This window comes from Monodelphis domestica, chromosome 6, assembly GCF_027887165.1.
Source record: "Monodelphis domestica isolate mMonDom1 chromosome 6, mMonDom1.pri, whole genome shotgun sequence".
NCBI lineage: Eukaryota > Metazoa > Chordata > Mammalia > Didelphimorphia > Didelphidae > Monodelphis > Monodelphis domestica.
In genome coordinates, this window is record NC_077232.1 from 21,575,476 (window position 1) to 21,598,280 (window position 22,805).

At 35.9% G+C, this 22,805-nt stretch overlaps 2 protein-coding genes across 2 annotated transcripts; both read left to right on the plus strand.

Annotated features, from left to right (window-relative positions):
- Positions 1–1,097: 1,097 nt before the first annotated feature.
- LOC100024515 (olfactory receptor 5M10-like) lies at positions 1,098–2,086 on the plus strand. The gene has a single exon (XM_001375722.3). It carries the CDS (start codon positions 1,110–1,112, stop codon positions 2,064–2,066), a length of 957 nt encoding a protein of 318 aa, XP_001375759.2. The 5' UTR covers positions 1,098–1,109; the 3' UTR covers positions 2,067–2,086.
- An 11,204-nt stretch (positions 2,087–13,290) lies between these two features.
- LOC100024496 (olfactory receptor 5M10-like) lies at positions 13,291–14,360 on the plus strand. The gene has a single exon (XM_007497459.2). The coding sequence runs from the start codon at positions 13,404–13,406 to the stop codon at positions 14,358–14,360; it is 957 nt and encodes a 318-aa protein (XP_007497521.2). The 5' UTR covers positions 13,291–13,403.
- The last annotated feature ends 8,445 nt before the right edge of the window (positions 14,361–22,805 follow it).

Below are 22,805 nucleotides of genomic sequence, written 5' to 3' on the forward strand. Positions count from 1 at the left end.
CTTTTATGATTTAAGAGTTTAATTGCTAAGGGATTTAATTGTGGATTCTTCAGGGAAAACCTCCAACAAAGACAATAATATAAATGTCTCTTCCTCATCATAGTAATCTAGATTCTTAGTTCTGAAAGGGAACTTAGAAATGTTGCACAGATTCCAACCAAATGTAGTTAAACCTTCTAGAGTCTCTGGCAGATGTTTTTTGAGCCTCTGCCCTTGGTCTTACCTAAACTCTGGGAGACTGAGTGGGCAGAACCTGTACTACTTCCAAAGGTAGGAACTTCTCTATATCATAAGATGTTAAGCCCCAAACAGTCATTTTGGGTTAAATATCCATGTTGCATGACATTGTAAAAAAATATGGATTTAGAAAAATTTATGAATACCTTAAAGAAATATATTTATTGAATGTCTACCATGTTAGAACTTCATTATGAAACAAGAATCAGCAATGACCTATTTTAGCACTTATGGTCACAACTTCCTTTTTATTCTATAGATTCAATTTTTATTGAATCATATCTTTCCATAGCCTTGAGCTTCTGATCAGTCACATCCTTCCAAACAGCTTTAATCTGTATTTAAATGTAAATATTGAGCCTAACCAGAAAACTCTGCCCATCTACAGAGTCCAGATATGTCAAGAAATTAATCACTTTAACTCAGAGAACATAAGTTCTCATGGAGTTGGAGAGACCTTTAGAATATGCAATACCAAAATTAAGAAAAACCTTGAAAAGAAATGAAAACATGTCAAAGTTGTATGGGAAAATTTGAACAAAGAATATGAAAAAGTGACTTTATAAGTGATTTGAAATATAACAATACCTATTTTTATTCCTTTTAAAAATATATGAAAGGAGGAAGGGAGGGAAAGATGAAGGAATGAAATGAGCAAATGATTGAAGAAAAAGAAAAGAATGAGACAGTGAAAGAAGAAAAAGAAAGAAAAATATAGAAAGAAGGAAGGAAGCTCAAAATGGCTAAACACAAATATTGATGGTAATTTTAAAAGAATCTTAAAATGTCATGTGTATTATATTTCATGTTAAGAAATCTATTCTTAATCTCTTGCTAATATTTACATCTCTCAATTAATAGGATGTAAAGAAATGTCTTCACCAAACCACACCAGAGTATCTGAATTTATTCTCCTGGGACTAACTGAGGACCCAAAACTTCAGAAAATCCTTTTTGTAGTCTTCCTGGTGATCTACATCATTACACTGGTAGGGAATCTGGGAATGATCATTCTGATCCATAACAGTCCACAACTCCACAATCCCATGTACTTTTTCCTCAGTCATCTCTCCTTTGTGGATTTGTGTTACTCCTCAAACGTCACTCCTCAGATGCTAGTCCATTTCCTCTCAGAGAGAAAGGTCATCTCCTATGCAGGATGTTTCACTCAGTGTCTTTCCTTCATTGCCCTGGTGATTACAGAGTTTTATATCCTTGCTTCAATGGCCATTGATCGCTATGTAGCCATCAGTAGCCCTCTGCAGTACAGCACCAAAATGAACCAGAATGTCTGCCTCTGCCTGGTCATTGTTCCCTATGTGTATGGCTTCCTCAATGGTCTTTCTCAGGCTCTGCTGACCTTCCATTTATCCTTCTGTGGACCCAATGAAATTAATCACTTTTACTGTGCTGATCCTCCTCTTATATTGTTGGCTTGCTCTGATGCCTATGTTAAAAAAATGGCCATGTTCATAGTTGCTGGGTTTACTCTCTCAAGCTCTCTCTTTACAATTCTCTGTTCTTATGTTTTTATCTTTGCTGCCATTTTGAGAATCAGATCTGCTGAAGGCAGACAAAAGGCCTTTTCCACCTGTGCATCTCATCTAACAGCAGTGACCCTATTTTATGGGACCCTTTTCTGCATGTACTTAAGGCCTCCCTCTGAGCAGTCAGTGGAGGAATCCAAAACAATTGCTGTGTTTTATACCTTTGTGAGTCCCATGCTAAACCCCTTGATCTATAGCCTCAGAAATAAGGATGTCATTGGGGCCATGAAGAAAATGTTCCAGAGAAAACTCTTTACAAAAATGGCAGAATGTATTACATAGACATATTGGATCATACATTCATGAACTGTAAGGAAGCTTCACTAAATGAACCAAATTTTAGTCATCTGACCATTTAATAAGTTAGGAAACTTTGGTTCAAACCCTTGAAGTCTCTTCTCTACAGCTACAGAATAAGTAGCAGTAGTAGATAGCAGAGCCAACTTTCTCATGCACTCCTCTGACACCATAGTTAAGTATTTCTTCCATTTTATTATGATTTCCATCTTGTGCTTTACAGTTCAGGTATAGGCAACAAGGAAGAGGCTGGTCAACTCCCTGGCACATAACACTAAAAATATTCATAATATATTCTTAAGGAAAGTTTATTGTTGGTAGTGGTGATGGCAATGATGGTGATGATGGTGATGATGATAGTGTTGATATTCCTCTGATTATTTTCTTCATAAGGAGGTCCACAACAGAGTGCTATGTTGGCAAAGGGAAAGGGGTGAGTTCAAGGCCTATTGCTGAAACATACTGACTGTGTCATCTCATGTGATTCATTTAACATATGTGTGATCTCTGCAGCTCTCTAATCTCATCATTGGGAGAGAGAACCAATCTGCATTTATAGCAGAAGTTCTCTCATATGAGAAATACTTATATTGGTGAAAAAATAGGTAAAGCCCTTGTCACTTTTCCCTAGATATCTTAATATATTTCACGTGAAATTCCTCATTGCTCATAATTTGGGGAGAGAGATTTTAAGCAATAAGTCGTAATAATAACACATACATCTATTTATTCTTACAATAGCCCAAATATGTAGATATTTTGGTCCATATACTTTCCATATCAGGAAACTGAGGGAGGAAGATATTAAGTAACTTGCTCAGAGTTATAAATATTTGTAATTGGATTTGAGTTTTGGAGAATTTCCCTCTAACTAAGTCTATCACTCAAGCCACTATGCCACCTATCTGCATTTAGCATTGAGTACTAACTATGCCTCAGAGTTACTAATTTTTAAAAATGTCTCAAATATTCACTCCTTTCATTCATAAAATAAAAATATTGATAGCAATGGTGGGCTGTCAATTGCTCAATTACTGGAACTTTCATAAAATTGTAAATGAAACCTTTTTTTAACCCTTTGCTTCAGTCTTAGAATCAATGCTGTGTTTTGTTTCAAAAGCAAAAGAGCAGGACAGGCTAGACAATGGGGGTTATGTGATGTACCCAGGTTTACACAGTCAGGAAGTGTCTGAGACTAGATTTGAACCAAAGACATCTCCTTTCTAGTCCTGACTCTCAATGCACTGACACACCTAATTTCTCTAATGACATACTTTTAAAGTTAATATCATACTGACATTTTCTCCTTTACTTTTTTAATTCTAGAAAATCAAAAATACAATAAAAAGTGCTTAATTATAATATTTGCTAATATCTAAAGTAAAAACTCTCACATTAAAATTTTAATGATTGGCTTTTATGAATTCTCCATTAGACTTAGCTCTAGCACACTGGTGAATATTAATCACCTACTTCAAAGAACTGTGGTGAAAATAAAATAAGGTAATATATTTTAAATGCTTTACACTTAAATTTTTTGTTGCACTTTCTCCAGTTTTATATAGATAGAATTTTCAACACTAATTTTCTGAAATTTTGTGATTCATATTCTCTCCCTACCTATTTTTCTTCTTCCCTCCACAAGATGGCAGTTAATTTGCTAAAGATTGCTATATGTGTTATCATGTGCATCATGCAATATGTTAACATGTGCTATCATGCAGTATATGTTTCCATGTGTGTCATGTGGTGAAAGAAGTCCCATGTTGCTTATTCAAAAAATATCATGAAGGGGATATAGTGAAAAATGGTACACTTTAAATCTTTATTCAGATGCCATTAGTTCTTTCTAAAGTGGTGGATAGTCTTCTCTGCCTCTATTAGTCTCTTGGAGTCATCTTAGATCCTTGCATTTTTGGTAATAGTTAAGTCATTCACAGCTGACCATTGTACATTATTACTGTTACTATGTCCAACATTCTGATTCTGCTCACGGAACTTTGCATCCCTTCATATAAGTCTTTCCAGGTTTTTTCTGAACTCACCCTGTTCATCATTCCTTGTGGCACAATGCTATTCCATAACAATCATATGCCAACTTTTTCAACCATTGCTCAATTGATGGACATCCCTTCAGTTTCCAATCCTTTACCATCACAAAGAGAACTACTATGAGTATTTTTGTACACATATGTCCTTTTACCTCATAGATGATTTCTTTCAGATATAGACCTAGATGTGGTATTTCTAGGTTTAAAGAGTCTACACAGTTTGATGGTCCCTTGGGCATGGTTGCAAATTATTCTCCATAATTGTTATATCAGTTTATAGCCATCAGTGCATTAATGTCCCAATTTTCCCAAATTCCTTCCAAAATTTATCAGATTCCTTTTTCATTATACTATCCAGGTTGCACTTAAAATATAAATCTCCACATGCTTAATGGTTGGTTGTTGGCCTTCATATTTTGAGACACAATATATGTTGGCTCTTTGTAGTAGAGCTTGTCTACTTGGCAGTTCCTCTGGAGAAAGGATCTAGTGTCCAGTACCTTATCTTGGCCATCTCATTATCAAAGTCTCTCCACCACCCAACATCATATTATCCATATATGGAACTTTTGGTTACATGAAATGGAGAATATATAAGTTGACTTACCTTGGCAGTATACTTTCCAGGGATGTACACATAGATGATTTCTTTGATGCTTGCATTTTCATAGCTAGCACAGTGTGAGAAAGACAGCAAAGAAAAGTGAAGGAGATGAGAGGTATTGGGCTACCAACTAAACTGAAGATTTATTGAGCTATTGTGCAATTCTTATTTCTACATGCCAATGAAATCTATCTAGTATACTAGCACCATGCCAAAAACTGGAATAAGTTCTATTAAAATAGTCCTAGAGAATAATTACATGAAAGCAGCCAGAGATTCCAAATGGTGCATATCTGGGTGATGGAGAGAACTATTCTCATTCTCTGTTTGTAGACAGTAGTCTGCATTAGAAAACAGTGAATGTCAGCTCTTGTGTTCTCATTTATCATTTCATTAGGGGATCTCTAGCCCATGAAGAAATTAGTCAAATACGCTTACATCACTTTCTTTTTAAGAGCCCTCTATAACAGACACATTTTTATATTCATGAAAGTAAATACTTCAAAACACAAATGATTCGAATCAATATTTGCTCATCACCATCCCCTTAGATACACTTCTGTGATGCCTTGTTGTGTATATGTGAGCTTGGGCATTTAAAGATTGTGCCAGTAGAACTCTCTGAAAAGACCTAAACATCTGCTTAGATGTTTGGCCATGGTGGGAGAATTTTTTTCAAGAACTCACATATACATATATACACAAGAGTAGACTGCTAAATAATGGACAGATTGACAGTATAAATTGGCAGAGGGAGTTTCCAACTTGAATTATTTTTTTAAAGTCTCAAAATGATTAAGTAGCACACTTATACAAATAAATCCAATATAGCATATGGGGAAATTTCGATTTGTAATGGACCTTAGAGATTACCTAGTTCAAACCCTCATTCTATTTATGAGGAAAATGTGAATACCAGAAAAAACATTATTGTTGCCAGCCTCAAGCTGATTGAAGTGACTGAATGGTTGACAATTGTTTGGCTTATGTTCCAAGACATACTTATGTACTCATTTTTGGTTTAAACCTCTTCAGTTAAGCAAGAATTGCTAATCTCCCTTGATTTTCATCATTTTAGCAAACTTCATGTATACAACCCATATCTGAACAGAATGGAAACAAAGGCCATGTGAGCAAACATATAGGCATACAAGATTAAAAATAATTTCTAATTATAGTGATCTTGTGTTTGAGAAAGATGCATGGAATCAGAGGGCTCATATATGTTTAGATTGACCCCCCAAATACTTCTTCTACTTGGCTCCTGTGAATGTGCTGAGTAACAACAGAGAGATGTAAGCAAAGTGTAATAATCAAAGTAAATATTAGATTTAATATTAATTTTTAAAAATTGTTATGGTCACCATTTATAAAATTACCCTTTAAGTCATGAGTTTGTTAGTAGTTCTGAACAATTAAATTTTAATCAAAATGAAAGTGAATTAAAAAGAGGGAAGTGTGTAGGAAGGAAACAGAAAATATCACCTCGCTAAAATACACTTAAGCTAAATCAGGAAGTAAAAATCCGGAGTCTGACAAGTCATGGAAGTCTGCAAAAGACCTCTCCTGTACAGAGCAGGCATCAGAGAGCCAGGTCTAGACCATCTTCCTCCCATGCACCAAAGGAGAGAGAGAGCACTGACCTAGCAGTCATAGAACTTACACATGAAAAATGGAATGCAGGGTAGGATGAACTTGGGGAGGACTAGCCTGGGGAATAAATTCTATCTACACAATAGAGACTAAAAGACCTGAATTTTCAATCAAGATATCTATACTAATTGTGCTTGCCTGTGCCATGGAACGTCTGGGGAGACACATGCTCATATGTGTATGAATAATAAACTAATCTGTGATATTTTGAATGGTTGTGTTCTTCTTGGTACCATACTCTTTATTTCCTTATTAAAATTGAAGGAAAGAAAGGGGAAACTGCTTTACCCCAAGTAACACAAGCAGTAAATGTTATGGCAGGATTCAAAACCATGTCTGCTGATTCCAGCTGATTCCCCTGAGCCATTTCATCTTGTCATTTTCCTTTCCTTAATCTCCAAGTCCATCATCCCTGACATTCTCTCTTTTAATTTTGATTCTAAAGTTAACCAGTTCATATTTATATTGGCTTCTTTAAATCCCTTTTTCCCTTGTCCATTGGCTACTCATTTCTTGATGAATTTTGTTTATTGGTTGCCTCTGTTCCATCAGCTTTCTCTGCTATTACTCTCATGTCTCTTAATGCTACTGGACACAGTCATGAAAAAAGGAAAGTTAGATCAACTGCTGATTTACATTATCTATTGTAAATGAGTTCTGACTCTAGTCTCATGGTATTCCATTACAGTTCTGGTCAACTATAATTAACCTCTACTTCTCCACTCAACCCTACCATTTCAAACATAAATTTTCCTTTCTGCAACTTTTATCTGCTTCTGATTTGGTCCTTTTGGACTAAATTGATCCCATAACAACTTTTTCTTTCTTATAATCTTTCAAGCAACTTCAGAAAATTTTCACACCCAACATTTGCCCTTCCCCTCCAGGCTTTTCCAAGCTAAATGACTGAAACTGTTTTAACAGAATATTATATTGGGCAACTAGATGGTTCAGTGGATAGTGATCCAGGACAGGAGACTGGAGGTCTTGGACTCAAATATGACCTCAGATACTTCCTAGCTGGGTGATGCTGAGTTAATCACTTAATCTCAATTGTCTCGCCCTAATTACTCTAATGCCATGTAACTGATATTCACTATCAATTCTAAAACATGTGAATATAGGATTTACTATATCTTTGTGTATTTTTCGGGTAGTCAAATCTGTAACAGTTAAATTAGTTTCACTACTAAAAGTATCATATTTTTAGAGTCTTATTAAAGATTATTAGAAATCGAGGATACAAAATAATAAGTCACATGCCCAAGGCTGATCAGACCATTCACAGCCTACTTACAACATGTTGCAATCTCTGAGTAGAGGAAGAAAGAGAACGAAGTAGTCAGAGTGCCCTTTTAATAATAATTTGTGATCTCCCACTCTGGTGAGGACTCAGGGGAATATATTATAGGGAATTCTGAGAACTACCAAGGACTTCTGGGGATTGAACTCTGGGGTTGAAATCTCCATTTTTACAAATCAAGAACTTAATGTACCCCTACTTGACACTATGTTAGAGAGTTTGCAATTCACTTGCTAGAGTGAGTGACAACTCTAGAAACCACTGCCCCACCCCTGGGTAGACAAAATGAAAGGGTAGGTAAATTGAAAGACTGTGATTGATTATTGTGAATTGGGGGAGGGACAGGAAGTGACATGGCAAAAAAAAAAGACTATTAAAAAGTCATGAACTTCTCCTTTGAACTTCTACTTTGGAGTTTGTCTTTGTATGTTATGTGTGGGTGAGCTAGAAAGAAAGAACAGACTCTTTCCATTGATCCTGCATTGGCTTGCTGGGTGAGTAGCTGGCCTTCCTTTCCTAACTTTTGGAGAGATTGGTTCCAGAGACTCCTATCTTGGATTTGGAGGAGGCTGCATTGATGGAACTCTGGCTAAAGGTTTTTAAGCCATGCCTGGGCTGAGCTGGACACTGAAGCAGCAATTAGGGCTGTAGGCTAGACAAATATCTACCTTCTTCTTATATTTTTCCATGTTCACTCTTTCCACCTCTTTGTATAATAAAGCTGCTAAAAGTAATTTTGACTTAAGCTATAATATTTTCATATTGGTGACCACAATATTACTTTGAATTCTCATATTTAGTGCAATGCTTAAATTTAAATGCTTACAGACAGAAGTAAAGGATTTAACTAAAATTGACCATTCAGTGGTGTGAATTCAAGACCATCACCATCCTAATTTCCCTCCTTTAAACACCTTTCCTGACATGACAATATCTTTACACTTTGGTGCCCTGGACTGAAGACAACAGTGACCATAAAGTCTGCCAAATGTGGAATGTATTGGAAATCTACTCCCAATTCCTGGAAGCTCGCACTTTTTCTCATCATAGCAAAATTTTTATTTTATTTTTTGCATTTGTTTTATTGTTTTTAGCTGACAAACTTTATTGCTGAGACCTCAAAAACTTTTAGACCACCAGAACCATCAGATATTTTTAGAACAGCTGTTATACACTTAACACTACCCCTCTATTGTTTCTGTGATGTCTAAGGCTTTACATTTATACTTATTACATTTCTTCCCACTTAGTTTAGGCCAGTTCTCTCTTAAGATCTTTTTGTACACTGTCTCATCCACTGAATTAGTTATTCCTCCCTATTCAACTTTAATCATCTGCAGTTTTGGTAAGCTAACATCTATACCTCTATCCAACTCATAGATAAGAATGTTGGAGCAAAATGGAAAAAAATACCCTGATTCCTGGAGTGAATTTATAGAATTTTTGAATCCATCAATTTGCCTTATCATCTAGTTGACACATTTATACTTACCAGTAGCAGTGGTAAATATAAGAACAAGTAGGTTCCCTTTCAATTGTAACATTTAAAAGAGTTAAACTAGTTGAAGATCATAAACTGTTATATTTAAAAGAGTTGTCTGTCATAAAATGTGGTGATTAAAAGAGTTAAATGCCTTAAACTGTAGGATTTAAAGTAGTTGAAGATATAAATTATAGTAGATATAAGAGTGGGTGAGTAAATTTGTTATCGCAGAAAATATGTTTCACTACAGTGTCTTGGTTTTAAATCAAATATAAGGTGGTCACCAGGGAAATATTCCCAATTATGAATATACCCAAGTCAACTGGGTTTTATAGAGAATTTAATTAATAATACAATGAAGAATTAAAGAAAAGAGAGAAAGAGAGAAAAAGGAAATAAGTATGAAGGGCCTTAAGCCAACATGGCCTAGGCCTGAGTCTTAAGAGAGAGAGATCAGTCAGTCAGTCTTTTATCACTCACCATAAGGTCTGTCTAAGCAAGGATTCTAGTGACAGAGTCTCCTCAGAGAGAGTTCCAGCCAGAGTCCTCCTCAAAGAACCTTCCAGCCAGAGACTGTTTCAAAGGGCCTCTCTCAAGAGCCTCGAGAGGGACAGAGTCCCCTCAGAAGAGCTCCAGTGAGACCTCCTTAGAGATTGTCCTCCAAGAGCTTCCCTTCTCTAGATCCTCTCTCAAGAGATATTCCAAAAGGATTTTTCTCAAGCGATCCTCATAAGAGATTCTGCTTTTTCTTATATAGGGGGTTTTCTCCTGTCACCTCCCCTAAGTCCTTACATCTACCAATCACAGTAGACATTTTTCCAAAGCACAACCCATTCTAAAAACACTGCTGGGTCGACTAATCTCTTTAGTAAGTTTGTACCAGAAAAAACTTCTGAATAAGTTTTCACCTCTTTGCTCCTGGCAAGTTTACAAGTTGCCTGACCTTTAATAGGTACTTAGCACCCCTTTGTATTACTTCTAAAAATAGGCAGGCTTAAAGAACTTTTTGCCTCACTATAAGTATGGGCCCAAGTACCCTCATTGTTTAGCAAGGAGTTTTCTCCCCTAAAGCAGTCTTAAGTACGGGTGGAGTAGAGGTCCTCCCATTTCTGATCCTGGAGAGTTCTCACATCAAAATGGGGAATGTTTCCCAGTAGGGAATTTGTGCCAATGGAGGACTCCTCAATGTGGAAATTTTTAACATTCACAAGTCTGAGAAATTTCGAGATTTGCACAATGGAGCTCTTCACAGAAAGGCTGGACAAGAACTGGGTAGAATGAGATTCAAGAACAAAACAATTATTTTAATTTTATCTTTGTATTCCCAGGACATAATATGGCATCCCAACATCTTGCATAGATAATGCTCTGAACATTTTAGATTGTATTCTAAACACTTTGTTAAGGAGATTATTTTTTAGGGATTTGATGGATTGGAAAGCTGTGGGCATCTGTTTCTAACCCACCATTCTTTGTCCTATGATTCTCTGCATACTGAGGTTCATGTCATAGTAATAGTCACTGATACTTTGAACCAAAGGGACATAAAGAGATCATTTTATTCTCTTTCACAAGACATGTGCAGTATTATATTAATTTTACATATTTGGTACATGGGATAAAGATAAAGAAAGGCACAGAGATGCTCAAGAGCCAAGTACATTGATAATTCTGCTTCAGCATTATTTCCCATATAATTTTCTGTATGTTTGAAGCCATTCTTTTTTTTTTTTTGAGCAGTCTCAGTTTTTGGTAATTCCAGATTTTTGAATAAAACAGCCTACAGCATTTTGTTCTCAAGTTTCAAGCACTGGCCTTGGGTCCTGAGCACATAAGTTTATTTGTTTAACTGCTTGGGGTATTTGCTGAATGTAATTTCAATATAATGCATGAGAACATGGAATATACATAATGTATTTAGAATGCAATGTGTAGTGGATGAGATAGTCTAATACTTTTAAATGATTTTTTGTTTACTCAAATTTATACTAAGCATTATGAGAAGAGTATGAGTTCTTAAAAAATGCTTTGTTCCCTCATAACTTGAAAGAATGAATACATTCCTTCCCAACATTCCACAGTCAGCTATATGGGTGGAACTCATTGTAAGAGAACTTGAAGTACAACATTTAAAACTATAACACTACACAGCCTACTTATGCAGTTCATATCAATGAATAACATTTACATGAAAATTATAAAAACACCACAACATGCATTCTCAATTGATCTTCTCAATAACAAATTCTGGTAGGTGCCCTGATTTCATAGATGAAAAATCTGAGGCTCAGAGAGGTCAAGTGACTTACCTAGAGTTAAACCTCTAGGAATGGTCTGAAGTAGGACTTGAACTCAAGTTTTCTTCACTCCAAGAATAGCCCTCTATCCACCAAGCCACCTATTAGATTTGTGACACCAAAAGATTCTTTGTAAAATGACCCAAGGTAGGATTTTCAATGACCAAACTACATTCCAATAGTTGAAGATGGGCTAATGAACATTCGTGACTACAAGAATATACCTATGAAACAAAACAAAGCATGACCATATCAAATTAGGAACATTGGAACTGAGCAGAATCCAGAAAAAAAAAATAATTAAAAAAACAACTTCCTCTAATTAATATGGTTCTCTAAGCTATATCTCAAGAATGAAGAATTTAATTGCTTATTAGGGATTTGTTTAAGTAATCCTTCAGGGAAAACACCCAAGAAATATATTGAGATACAAACCTCTCTATTTTAGGACTTCTGATCAGAATCTTAGAAGGGAAAAGAATATAAGAGGTCATCTGGTCTAACCTCTCACCCAGTGCAAGAAGGCACATGGAAAGATAATCACTCAGGACAGTACCCCTTCTGAAATAAAGAGTATGGTATTGTTCAAATATGTTACCATTTTGACAGGTAGTTACATTTTATTTTTCTTTTCTTCTCTCGTTTTCTCTTTCTTTTTTCTTGCTTTCTTCTTTCTTTGTTTTTTATTTTTCCTTTCTTTCTTTCTTTCTTTCTTTCTTTCTTTCTTTCTTCTTTCTTTCTTTCTTTCTTTCTTTCTTTCTTTCTTTCTTTCTTTCTTTCTTTCTTTCTTCCTTCCTTCCTTCCTTCCTTCTTACTTTCTTTCTTTCTTTCTTTCTTTCTTTCTTTCTTTCTTTCTTTCTTTCTTTCTTTCTTTCTTTCTTTCTTTCTTTCTTTCTTCCTTCCTTCCTTCCTTCCTTCCTTCTTTCTCTTTCTTTCTTTCTTTCTTTCTTTCTTTCTTTCTTTCTTTCTTTCTTTCTTTCTTTCTCTCTCTTTCTATTTCTTTCTTTCTTGATTTTCTTCCTTTTCCTTAAAACCTAAGAATAAGTCTTTTACTTTGCTTTTAAATATCTTCATTTTATATCAATTTGATAATATTGTAATTCATTAGAATTGGAAAAATAGATTCATTTTCATAACAACAGGTTTTTTATCCTCATGAAAACCTTTTATAAAAATTGATCTTACTGTCTCAATTTCATAAGTGAGGAAATTGAGAGTGAATGGAACAAATAAATTAAAAGGGGCCACATAGCTAATAAATGTGCAAGGTAGGATTATACCTTATCCATCATGCTTTTGAGCAGTTTGGTTTCCTCTCTTTATGGACTTAGATTTCATACAATTATATTTCTTGTAAAATCACATTTTCTAAAAACAAGTAAGTATAAAATGTATTTAACATAAGCAGAATAATATTATAAATGAATGCAATTTGAATAACATATATATGTATAGATTACATATATTTATATATAGAGAAAGACAGAGAAAGACAGAGAAAGAGACAGAGACAGAAAGAGGCAATCAGAGAGAGAATATTTGAGAGAGAGAATGTTTGCCCTATATATGGAAAATCTAGTGTATGTATGTGTGCATGTGAGAAGGAATGAAATGAATAAACAAAAAGAGAGAGATAAAAGTAAAAGGCTAGAGAGAATGAAAAAGACCAAAAGATAGGAAGAGGAAATAAAAGGGGAAGAGAGGTGATAGAGAGAAAATGGAAAGATAAAAAGATGGGAAGTAAGAAAGTGAAACAAGGAGAAAGGGATGAAAGAAAGAAAAATGATAGAAAGGGAAAGAAGGAAGCTAAAGTCTTATGTAAACATATTGATGCTTTTCAGAGCATCCCAAAATGAAGCAAACATTAGCTTTCATTTAATGAAAATACTCTCAAATGCCTGCTAATCTAGACATCTCTCAGTTAATAGGACATGAAAAAAATGCCTCATCAAAACCACACTAAGGTAACTGAATTCATCCTCCGGGGACTAACTGAGGACCCAGGACTTCAGAAAATCCTTTTTGTAGTCTTCCTGGTGATCTACATCATCACCCTGGTGGGGAATCTGGGTCTGATCATGCTGATCCATAACTGTCCACGACTCCACACTCCCATGTACTTTTTCCTCAGTCATCTCTCCTTTGTGGATTTGTGTTACTCCTCAAACATCACCCCTCAGATGTTAGTCCATTTCCTCTCAGAGAGAAAGGTCATCTCCTATGCAGGATGTTTCATGCAGTGTCTTTCCTTCATTGCCCTGGTGATTACAGAGTTTTATATCCTTGCTTCAATGGCCATTGATCGCTATGTAGCCATCAGCAGCCCTCTGCAGTACAGCACCAAAATGAACCAGAATGTCTGCCTCTGCCTGGTCATTGTTCCCTATGTCTATGGCTTCCTCAATGGCCTTTCTCAAGCTCTGCTGACCTTCCATTTATCCTTCTGTGGACCCAATGAAATTAATCACTTCTACTGTGCTGACCCTCCTCTCCTACTCTTGGCTTGCTCTGATGTCTATGTTAAAAAATTGGCCATGTTCATAGTAGCTGGGTTTACTCTCTTAAGCTCTCTTCTCATCATTCTCTGTTCTTATGTTTTTATCTTTGCTGCCATATTGAGAATCAGATCTGCTGAAGGTAGAAAAAAGGCCTTCTCTACCTGTGGGTCCCATCTTACCTCTGTTATTCTCTTCTATGGGACCCTCTTCTGCATGTACTTAAGACCTCCCTCTGAGCAATCAGTGGAGGAATCCAAAACAGTTGCTGTGTTTTATACCTTTGTGAGTCCCATGCTAAATCCCTTAATCTATAGTCTCAGAAATAAGGATGTCATTGAAGCTATGAAGAAACTATTCCAGGGGAACATGTTCACAAAAATGGCAGGATGAATTTCATAGGATCATAGGTCTTATATAGGAAATTAGTCTAACCCTCTCATTTTTACAAATAATGAAACTGATTCACTGAACTGCCTTACACTGAAAGAGGAAAGAAGAATTTATGAAACTTCTACCATGTGCCAGGTATTAAATTAAATGTTTTTTCAATATTTATTCATTTGATTTTTGGTGAATTTTGACATCATATTATAATTATCCTCATTTTACAGCTAGGAAATCTGAGGGGAAAAAAATCTTGGCCAGGTCTTACATTGCAAGTTTCTGAGGCTATATTTGAAATCAAATCTTCCTGACATCAGACCCAACATTTTGTACATTATTCCACTGAGCTGCTTTAAAGTACAAAATACAGTCACAATTCAAATCCAGTTTTGATGATACAAAATCTTGTGCTCTTCCCATTACGCCATAATTCACAATTATCTTTATATACTTAACAATAGGAGTAACAATGAGAAAAATTATCGCTATCTTTTATACCATCGGAGCCATATGCTATATCTCCTGATCTATATCCTCAGTAATTAGGATGTCATTGAAGCCATGAATTCTTCATGAAAATAGCAGAATGTATTACATAGACTCATTGGATCATAAAGTCATGAACTGTAAGGAAGCTTCACTAAATGAACCAAATTTTAGTCAACTGTCCTTTTAATAAATTAGAAAACTCTGGTTCAAACCTATGAAGTCTCTTCTCTATAGCTACAGAATAAGTAGCAGTAGTAAATAGCAGATCCAACTCCTCTGACACCATAGTAAAGTATTTCTTCCATTATATTATGATTTCCATCTTGTGCTTTACAATTCAGGTATAGGCAACAAGGAGGAGGCTGGCCATGTCCCTGGCACATAATACTATAAACTTTCATAATATATTCTCAAGGAAAGTTTATTGTTGGTAGTGGTGATGGCAATGATGGTTATGAAGGTGATGGTAATGATGATAATAATGGTGACAATGCTAGTGATAATATTCCTCTGATTATTTTCTTCATAAGGAGTTCCATAACTGAGTGGACAGATTGCTATGTTGGCAAAGGGAAGGGGGTGAGTTCAAGGCCTATTGCTGAAACATACTGACTGTGTCATCTCATGTGATTCATTTAACATATTTGTGATCTCTGCAGCTCTCTGATCTCATCATTGGAAGAGAGAACCAATCTGCATTTATAGCAGAAGTTCTCTCATATGAGAAATACTTATATTGGTGAAAAAATAGGTAAAGCCCTTGTCACTTTTCCCTAGATATCTTTATATATTTCACTAGAAATTCCTCATTGTTAGGCACTGGGAGTTAAGGGACATTTTCATGTTTACATAGTCAGCAAGTGTCTGAGGCCAGATTTGAACCAAAGACCTCCCCTTTAAAGGTCTGATTCTCAACTCACTGATCCACTTAATTACTCTCAGGACATATTTTTAAGATTAATGCCTTATTAACATTTTCTTCATTACTTTCTTAATTCTAGAAAATCAAAAATACAATAATCAAAGTGCTTAATTGTATCATATGATAATATCTAGAGAGAATATTTTCAAATGAAAAATTTAATTATTGGATTTAATGAATTCTCCATTATGATAATATCTAAAGTGAATATTTTCACATTAACATTTATTTATTGGCTTTAATGAATTTTCCATTATACTTGGCTCTAGCACACTGGTGAATATCACCTACTTCAAAGAACTATGATGAGAATCAAATAAGGTAATATATTTTAAATGTTTTAAACTTAAAAAATTTTATTACATTTTCCCCAATTATATATAGATAAAATATTCAAAATAAATTTTCTGAAATTTTGTGATTTATATTCTCTCCCTTCCTATTTTCTTCTTCCCTCTCCATGTTGGTAGTTAAATTGCTATAGGTTGCACATTTGCTATCATGTGATACATGTTTCCATGAGTGCCATGTGGTGAAAGGAGTTCCATATTGCTTATTCCAAAAAAAATCTCATGAAGGGTATGAAGTGAAAAATGGCACACTTTAATCTTTATTCAAACTCCATTAGTTCATTTTGTGGTGATGCATAGTCTTCTCTGCCTACATTAGTCTCTTGGAGTCATCTTAGATCCTTGCATTTTTGGTAGTAGTTAAGTCATTCACAGCTGATCATTATACATTATTACTGTTACTATGTCCAACATTCTGATTCTGCTCACGGAACTTTGCATCCCTTCATATAAGTCTTTCCAGGTTTTTCTGAACTCACCCTGTTCATCATTTCTTGTGGCACAATAGTATTCCATTACAATCATATGCCAACTTGTTCAACCATTCCTCAATTGATGGACATCCCTTCAGTTTCCAATCCTTTGCCACCACAAAGTGAATTACAATGAGTATTTTTGTCCACATATGTCCTTTTACCTCATAGATGATTTCTTTCAGATATAGACCTAGATGTGGTATTTCTGGGTTCAAAGAGTCTGCACAGTTTTATGGTCCCTTGGGAATGTTTGCATATTATTCTCCAGAATAGTTGTATCATTTCATAGCCATCAGTGCATTAGGGTCTCAATTTCCCACATTCCTTCCAACATTTATCAGCTTCCTTTTTCATTATATTATCCAGGTTGCACTTAAAATATAAATCTCCACATGCTTAATGATTAGTTATTGGCCTTCATATTTGGCGACACATTATATGTTGGCTCTTTGTAGTAGAGCTTCTCTACTTGGCAGTTCCTCTGGAGAAAGGATCTCAGTGTCCAGTACCTTATCTTGGCCATTTCATTATCAAAATTTCTCCACCACCCAACATCACATTATCCATATATGGAACTTTTGGTTACAACAAATGGAGAATATATAAGTTGACTTACCTTGGCAGTATACTTTCCAGTGATGTACACATAGATGATTTCTTTGATGCTTGCATTGTCATAACTAGCATGGTGTGGGAGAGACTCCATAGAAAAATAAAGGAGATAAGAATTATTGGCTGCCAACCAAACTGAAGATTTATTGAGCTACTGTGCTGAACTTATTTCTGCATGCCTGTGAAAAGTGGATAGTATACTAGACCCATGCCAAAAAAGTTAAATAAGTTCAATTTAAATAGTCCTAGAGAATGATTTCATGCACATAGCTAGAGATTCCAAATGGTGCTAATCTGCATGATGGAGAACACTATTGTTATTCTGTTTGAAGATGGTACTCCACATTAGAATACAGCAAATGTCAGCTCTTGTATTCTGATTCATCATTTCATTAGGGGATTCCTAGCCCATGAAGAAATTATTCCAATATACTTACATCACTTTCTTTTTAAGAGACCTTTGGAATAGAACATTCTTTATATTCATGAAAGTAAATACTTATAAACACAAATGATTTGAATCAATATCTGCTCATCACCACCCCCTTTGATGTACTTTTGTGATGGCTTGTTGTGTATATGTGACCGTGGGCATTTACAAATAATGCCTGTAGCTCTCTCTGACAAGACCTAAACAACTGATTAGATGTTTGGCCATGGTGGGAGAATTTTTTGAAGAACTCACATATACATATATTTGTAATAGTAGACTGCTAAATGATGGACAGATTTACAATAAACATTGGCAGAAGGAGTTTCCAACTTGAATTATTTTTAATTCTCAAAATGTTTATGTAGTAGATTTATAAAAGTAATCTAATATAGCATTAAGGTTATTTAACTTTTTAGCATTTTTTAGCATTAGGGGAATTTAGAGCTGGAAGGGACCTTAGAGATTATCTAGTTCAAACCTTCATTCAATATATGAGAAAACTGTGAATATCAGAAAACCTGATATTATTACAAGATTTAAGCTAATTGAAGTGACTGCATGGTTGACCATTGTTTGGTTTATGTACCAAGATGTTCTTATGCACTCATTTTTGTTTTAAGTCTCTTCAGTTAAGCAAGAATTGCAAATCTCTCTTTATTTCCACCATTTTAGCAATCTTCATGTATTCAAGGTGTTGGAATAGAATTTCTCTCTTTTAATGTCCTTTTGTTTTACATCATCTTTCAGCCACATGAAGATCATTTACCACAAAGATATGCAGGTATAAACAAACCCTTAGAGAATGGAGATTGAAGTCAATGAGATGGGAAACTCATCCCATAGGCACTGTCCCCCTGGGTTGTGCCAGGAAAATTGAGAAACCATGCTTTTTTCCTGAGATGTAATGTGGGGCAGTTAGAGGGTGGTGAAAACTGTTTATAAGGTCAGACCCAGCAGGAATTGGCTGTCTTCTGGTTGCAGCTTGGAACCTGTAGGAACCCTTGTTGGTGGGGATCTTCATTCCATCATGGCGGCCAATAGATTAGTAAGCTAAGCCACTCTCTACCTCTTTCCTACCTTTCCCTCTCTTTACTATTACTATTACTACTTTGATGTAATAAAGTTTTAAAGTTACTAGCAGCCTTTTAATTTCATTTTAACTAATACAGTGACATACCTGGACTTAATGGAAACAAAGGTCAGATTAGCAAACATAATAGCATGCAAGATTCACAAGCTTTCTCAATCATAATGATCTTGTTTTTCAGTAGGATGTAAGTTGACGGAGGGACCATTTGTGTTAGATTGCCCACCCAAAATACTTCTATTTTGTTCCTTGTAACCTCAAAATTTCTTAGACATAAATGTTGGAAATTTCACCATTGGGAAATTTCATACTTGAAAAATTTCCTATTGATATTGGGTCTTGACTATTGGAATGTGAACCCCATTGGCATGGGAGGTTCCTTCTCCTACCTTCTTAAGATTACTTTAGGACAGAAACCTTTTGCTGAACAATGGAAAGGACTTTGACCTATGCTTAAGCATAGAACAGGAATTTCTTTGAGTCATGATTGATTTTAGAATTGATACAATGGAGATACTTGGAATCAATCTCCACCCTATTCAGTCCTAACAGCTTTGAGTAAGGGCTGCAGCCTAGATCAAAATTTAATTATTCCAATCTCTACCCTACTCAGGTTAACAGGATTTAGAAAGAGCTGTAGTAAAGGATCAAAGATTTAATTATTTGAAAATATGACCTTCAACAGACATGTGCAAAGCCAGAGACCTCTGGGCGGTCCTGGGTTAAGCTAGAGCCTCCATTGGCACAGGGAAATTGATGGACAGGTGATTGGTAGATGTGAGGACTGAGGGGAGGGAACTTGGATGGTTTCCTTAAGGATAGGGGGGCTGAAGACTGGAGGGGGTTTTGGAGGAGTTTGTCTGAGTGGTTGGAGTGTGCTCTGAGAAGCTTGCTCTGAAGGAAGCTGAAGGTGGGGGCCTCTGAGACTGTTTCTCCATTTTGGTCATGTGAGTAATAGGGACTGATCTCTTTTCTTTGCCCAGATATCTAAGGGCTTGGGCCTTTTGGCCCAGCCTAAACAGAAGGGGTATTTAAGCCCTACTCCCTTCTCTCCCTTTTCTCTCTCTCTATCTCTAATTCCTTTCTTCCTCCTATTGTAATTAAACTCCATAAAAGATTGACTGCTGACTTGAGTTTTCATTTAGGAATTACATAGCTGAATTCCTTGGCGACCTTAAATTAATATATATCAGTCTTTTAAAGTGATTTCCTTGTCACATTGTGGCTGACCACACGGGAGTCTAAAGAATCCTCTCAATAAAATTCTGAAATTCCTTGCCTTTTTACTATACCGTCTCATCAAGTAGTCTTGACTCTAGTCTCTCATGGTATTCCATTTCAGTTCTGGTCAACTATAATTAACCTCCCCACTCAACCCCACCATCACAAACATAAATTTTCCTTTTTGCAAGTTTTACCCACTTCTGATTGGGTCTATTTGGACCAAATTGAACCTATAACAACTTTTTTCCTTTGTGGTAGTCTTTCAAGCAACTTCAGAGAATTCTCACATCCTAAATGTGCCCTTCCACTCTAGACTTTTCTAAGCTAAATGACTAAAATGGTTTTAACTGAGTATTATATTGGGCAGTTAGGTGGTTCAGTGGATAGAGATCCAGGACAGGAGACTGGAGGGCATGGGCTCAAATCTGATCTCAGATACTTCTTAGCAGTTGATGCTAAATGAGTCACTTAACCTCCATTGCCTAGCCCTAATTAGTCTTATGCCTTGGAACTGATACTTAGTACCAATTCTAAGACAGAAGGTAAGGATTTTTTTAAATGACCATCCTGTGAAGAGGATTCAAGCCTTTCACTATCCTAATTACCCAACTTTAAACACCCTTCCTGACTTGTCAATGTATTTACACTTTGGTGCCCCAGACTGAAAACAGCATTGACCATGAGGTCTGGCAAATGCAGAGTACACTGGAAACATCTCCCTATCTCCTCGCTATTCCTGGAAGCCCTGGCCTTTTCTTTTTCTTTTTTTTTAAACCCTTACCTTCCATCTTGGAGTCAATACTGTGTATTGGCTCCAAGGCAGAAGAGTGGTAAGGGCTAGGCAATGGGGGTCAAGTGACTTGCCCAGGGTCACACAGCTGGGAAGTGTCTGAGGCCAGATTTGAACCAAGGACCTCCTGTCTCTAGGCCTGGCTCTCAATCCACTGAGCCACCCAGCTGCCCCCCTCGCCTTTTCTTAATGGAGCCCCAATTTTTTTTGCATGTGTTTTATTGTTTTTAGCTGAAAATCTTATTGTTGATCCCTCAAAAATATTTAGGCCACCAGAACCACCATATTTTTTAAACCCTTACCTTCCATCTTGGAGTCAATATTGTGTTTTGGCTCCAAGGCAGAAGAGTGGTAAGGGCTAGGCAATGGGGGTTAAGTGACTTGCCCAGGTTCACACAGCTAGGAAGTATCTGAGGCCAGATTTGAACCTAGGACTTCCTGTCTCTAGGCCTGACTCTCAATCCACTGAGGCACCCAGCTGCCGCCCACCATATATTGTTTGAATAACTGTTATACACATAAAACAAACCTTCTATCATTTCTGTTATATCTAAGGCTTTACATTTATATTGAAATTTGTGGGTTTGATCACTTGACAAGTTAGTGATGTGAAGAAGTTGTTGTCTCTGTCTATCTCAGGTTTAGAGAGCAAGATGGAGGTTCTCAGTCCTGGATATGTCAAGAACTCAATATCTGACTGCAATATATATGTCAACAAAATATTTAATGATGTAGATAAATAATAAATGGGTAATGGAAGGATGCTGAGGGATTCCCTAAGAACATAATATATGGATTGCAGACACTGAAAAACCACTATTACCTCAAGATTTTTATCTTTTTGTGTCAAGCCATTCACACAAAAGGTCATTTTGGTGCACAAGCTGTTGTGAATTCTGTTAAGAGACAATGTGTAGCACTGGGAATAAGTACTGTTGCAAATAATATCTGTAGTAGTTGTTCTGTTTGCCAAAAGTTAAATCAAGGTGCATGCAGAAAGAAAGGTTTAGGTGGTAGACCTTTGGCATACTGCCCATTCAAGTGTTTGCAAATATGTTATATAACTATGCCAAAAGCTGAAAGATATAGGTTTTATCTCATAATTGTAGATAGATTAACAAAGTAGACTGAAGCTTTTCCATCTAATACAAATAAAAGTAGCTTTGTGGTGAAACTGTTGCTTAGGAAAATTGTTCCTAGATTTGGTGTTCCAATTACCATAGATTCTGATAAAGGATCTCATTTTACTCAAAATATTCTGAAAATAAACTTTGAGAATCTAGGAATAACGCCTACATATCATCTATAAAGTTCAGGTCAAGTGAAATATTTGAAAAGGGAATTCAAGACTATGGTGGGGAAAATTTGTGCTGAGACTCATCTAAAATGGCCAGATATTCTTCCCATAGCTTTGTTTTTCCTGAACATAAGACTATGAGCTGATTTGTATGTATCATCTTATGAAATGCTCTTTGGATATGCTCCATTGCAAGCAAAAACTTGTAAGGCTATATATACATCTCTCTTAGAGGGAGGTTGTCAAATTGCTTCATACCTAAGTGCTTTATAACAAAGGCTTAGAGAACTGCAGAATATGGGAGTATTGATATAATCTGGTCCATTGGATTATTCTCTCTATAATTTTCATCCAGGTGATATGGTATATGTGAAAAATTTTGCCAAAATATTAGCTAAACAAGAGAGTTGGATTAGTTCTTATACTATTGTATTAATTTCACCACCATCAGTGAAAGTATTAGGAAGAGATTCTTGGTATAACTCTTCTCATGTAAACTTAGCTCATCGAATTGATAGTGAAAATGTTGAAATTGAAGAAGAGGAAGAGAGAGAAGAGTTGGTGGAAAGCTGAGATTTTATCAGACAAGTAGAATCTTCTGTCAAAAAGCTTAGTAAGGATAGGACAATTCCAATGGAAGAGGATATTCCACTGGAAGAGGAGGATCCGGAGACAATAGAGGACATTGTGCAGAAAGTGTATGATTCACAGAAGACAATAAAACAGATTTTTTAAAAAGAATTTTCATTGAAAAGGATCAAGTGGTTGATG

What these genes read in the sequence shown, in the direction of transcription:
- LOC100024515 (XM_001375722.3), top strand. Translation starts at nt 1,110, where the DNA reads ATGTCTTCACCAAACCACACCAGAGTATCTGAATTTATTCTCCTGGGA.
- LOC100024496 (XM_007497459.2), top strand. Translation starts at nt 13,404, where the DNA reads ATGAAAAAAATGCCTCATCAAAACCACACTAAGGTAACTGAATTCATC.